The sequence below is a fragment of the Propithecus coquereli genome, unplaced genomic scaffold (assembly GCF_000956105.1).
Source record: "Propithecus coquereli isolate 6110/MARCELLA unplaced genomic scaffold, Pcoq_1.0 Scaffold951, whole genome shotgun sequence".
Classification (NCBI taxonomy): Eukaryota; Metazoa; Chordata; class Mammalia; order Primates; family Indriidae; genus Propithecus; species Propithecus coquereli.
The window spans coordinates 31,503-31,834 of NW_012155852.1; the positions used below are offsets into that span (position 1 = coordinate 31,503).

Consider the following 332-nt stretch of genomic DNA (forward strand, 5'->3'; position numbering starts at 1 on the left):
TTCACCCCTTCCCATCTGCACCAGAAGACGCCGTGGCTGTGGAACCGGCACATCTGGGCCAGGGGTCCCCACGGCTTACCGGCAGCCTGCTTTTCTTGGTCAAGTCAGCAGGAGTGTAAATATTCAGGTAAAGACAGTCTTCAGACAACTTGACAGCAATGTTCTCCTTTCTGTTGGTAAAGAGGTCGGAGAGCAGCTGCCCTGCCACTGGGTCCTGGGAGCACCTGGGCAGGGGAGAAAGAGGAACCTCTGAGGTCCAAAGAGACCTGAGCAAGGTGTCTCCTGGGGCTGGGCCGACCCTTGATCTGGGAGGTTTCAGCCTGTAATTGGAC

At 56.6% G+C, this 332-nt stretch overlaps 1 protein-coding gene across 1 annotated transcript in view; it reads right to left on the reverse strand.

Moving 5' to 3' along the window:
• Positions 1-332, reverse strand: part of LOC105827037 (carboxylesterase 1E-like) — a gene marked incomplete at its 3' end in the record, with an annotated part of 20,572 nt that overhangs the window by 13,030 nt on the left and 7,210 nt on the right. The window contains exon 3 of the mRNA XM_012665070.1: positions 45-224. Coding sequence (XP_012520524.1) covers positions 45-224 — 180 coding nt within the window. The remainder of the gene's footprint in view (positions 1-44; positions 225-332) is intronic.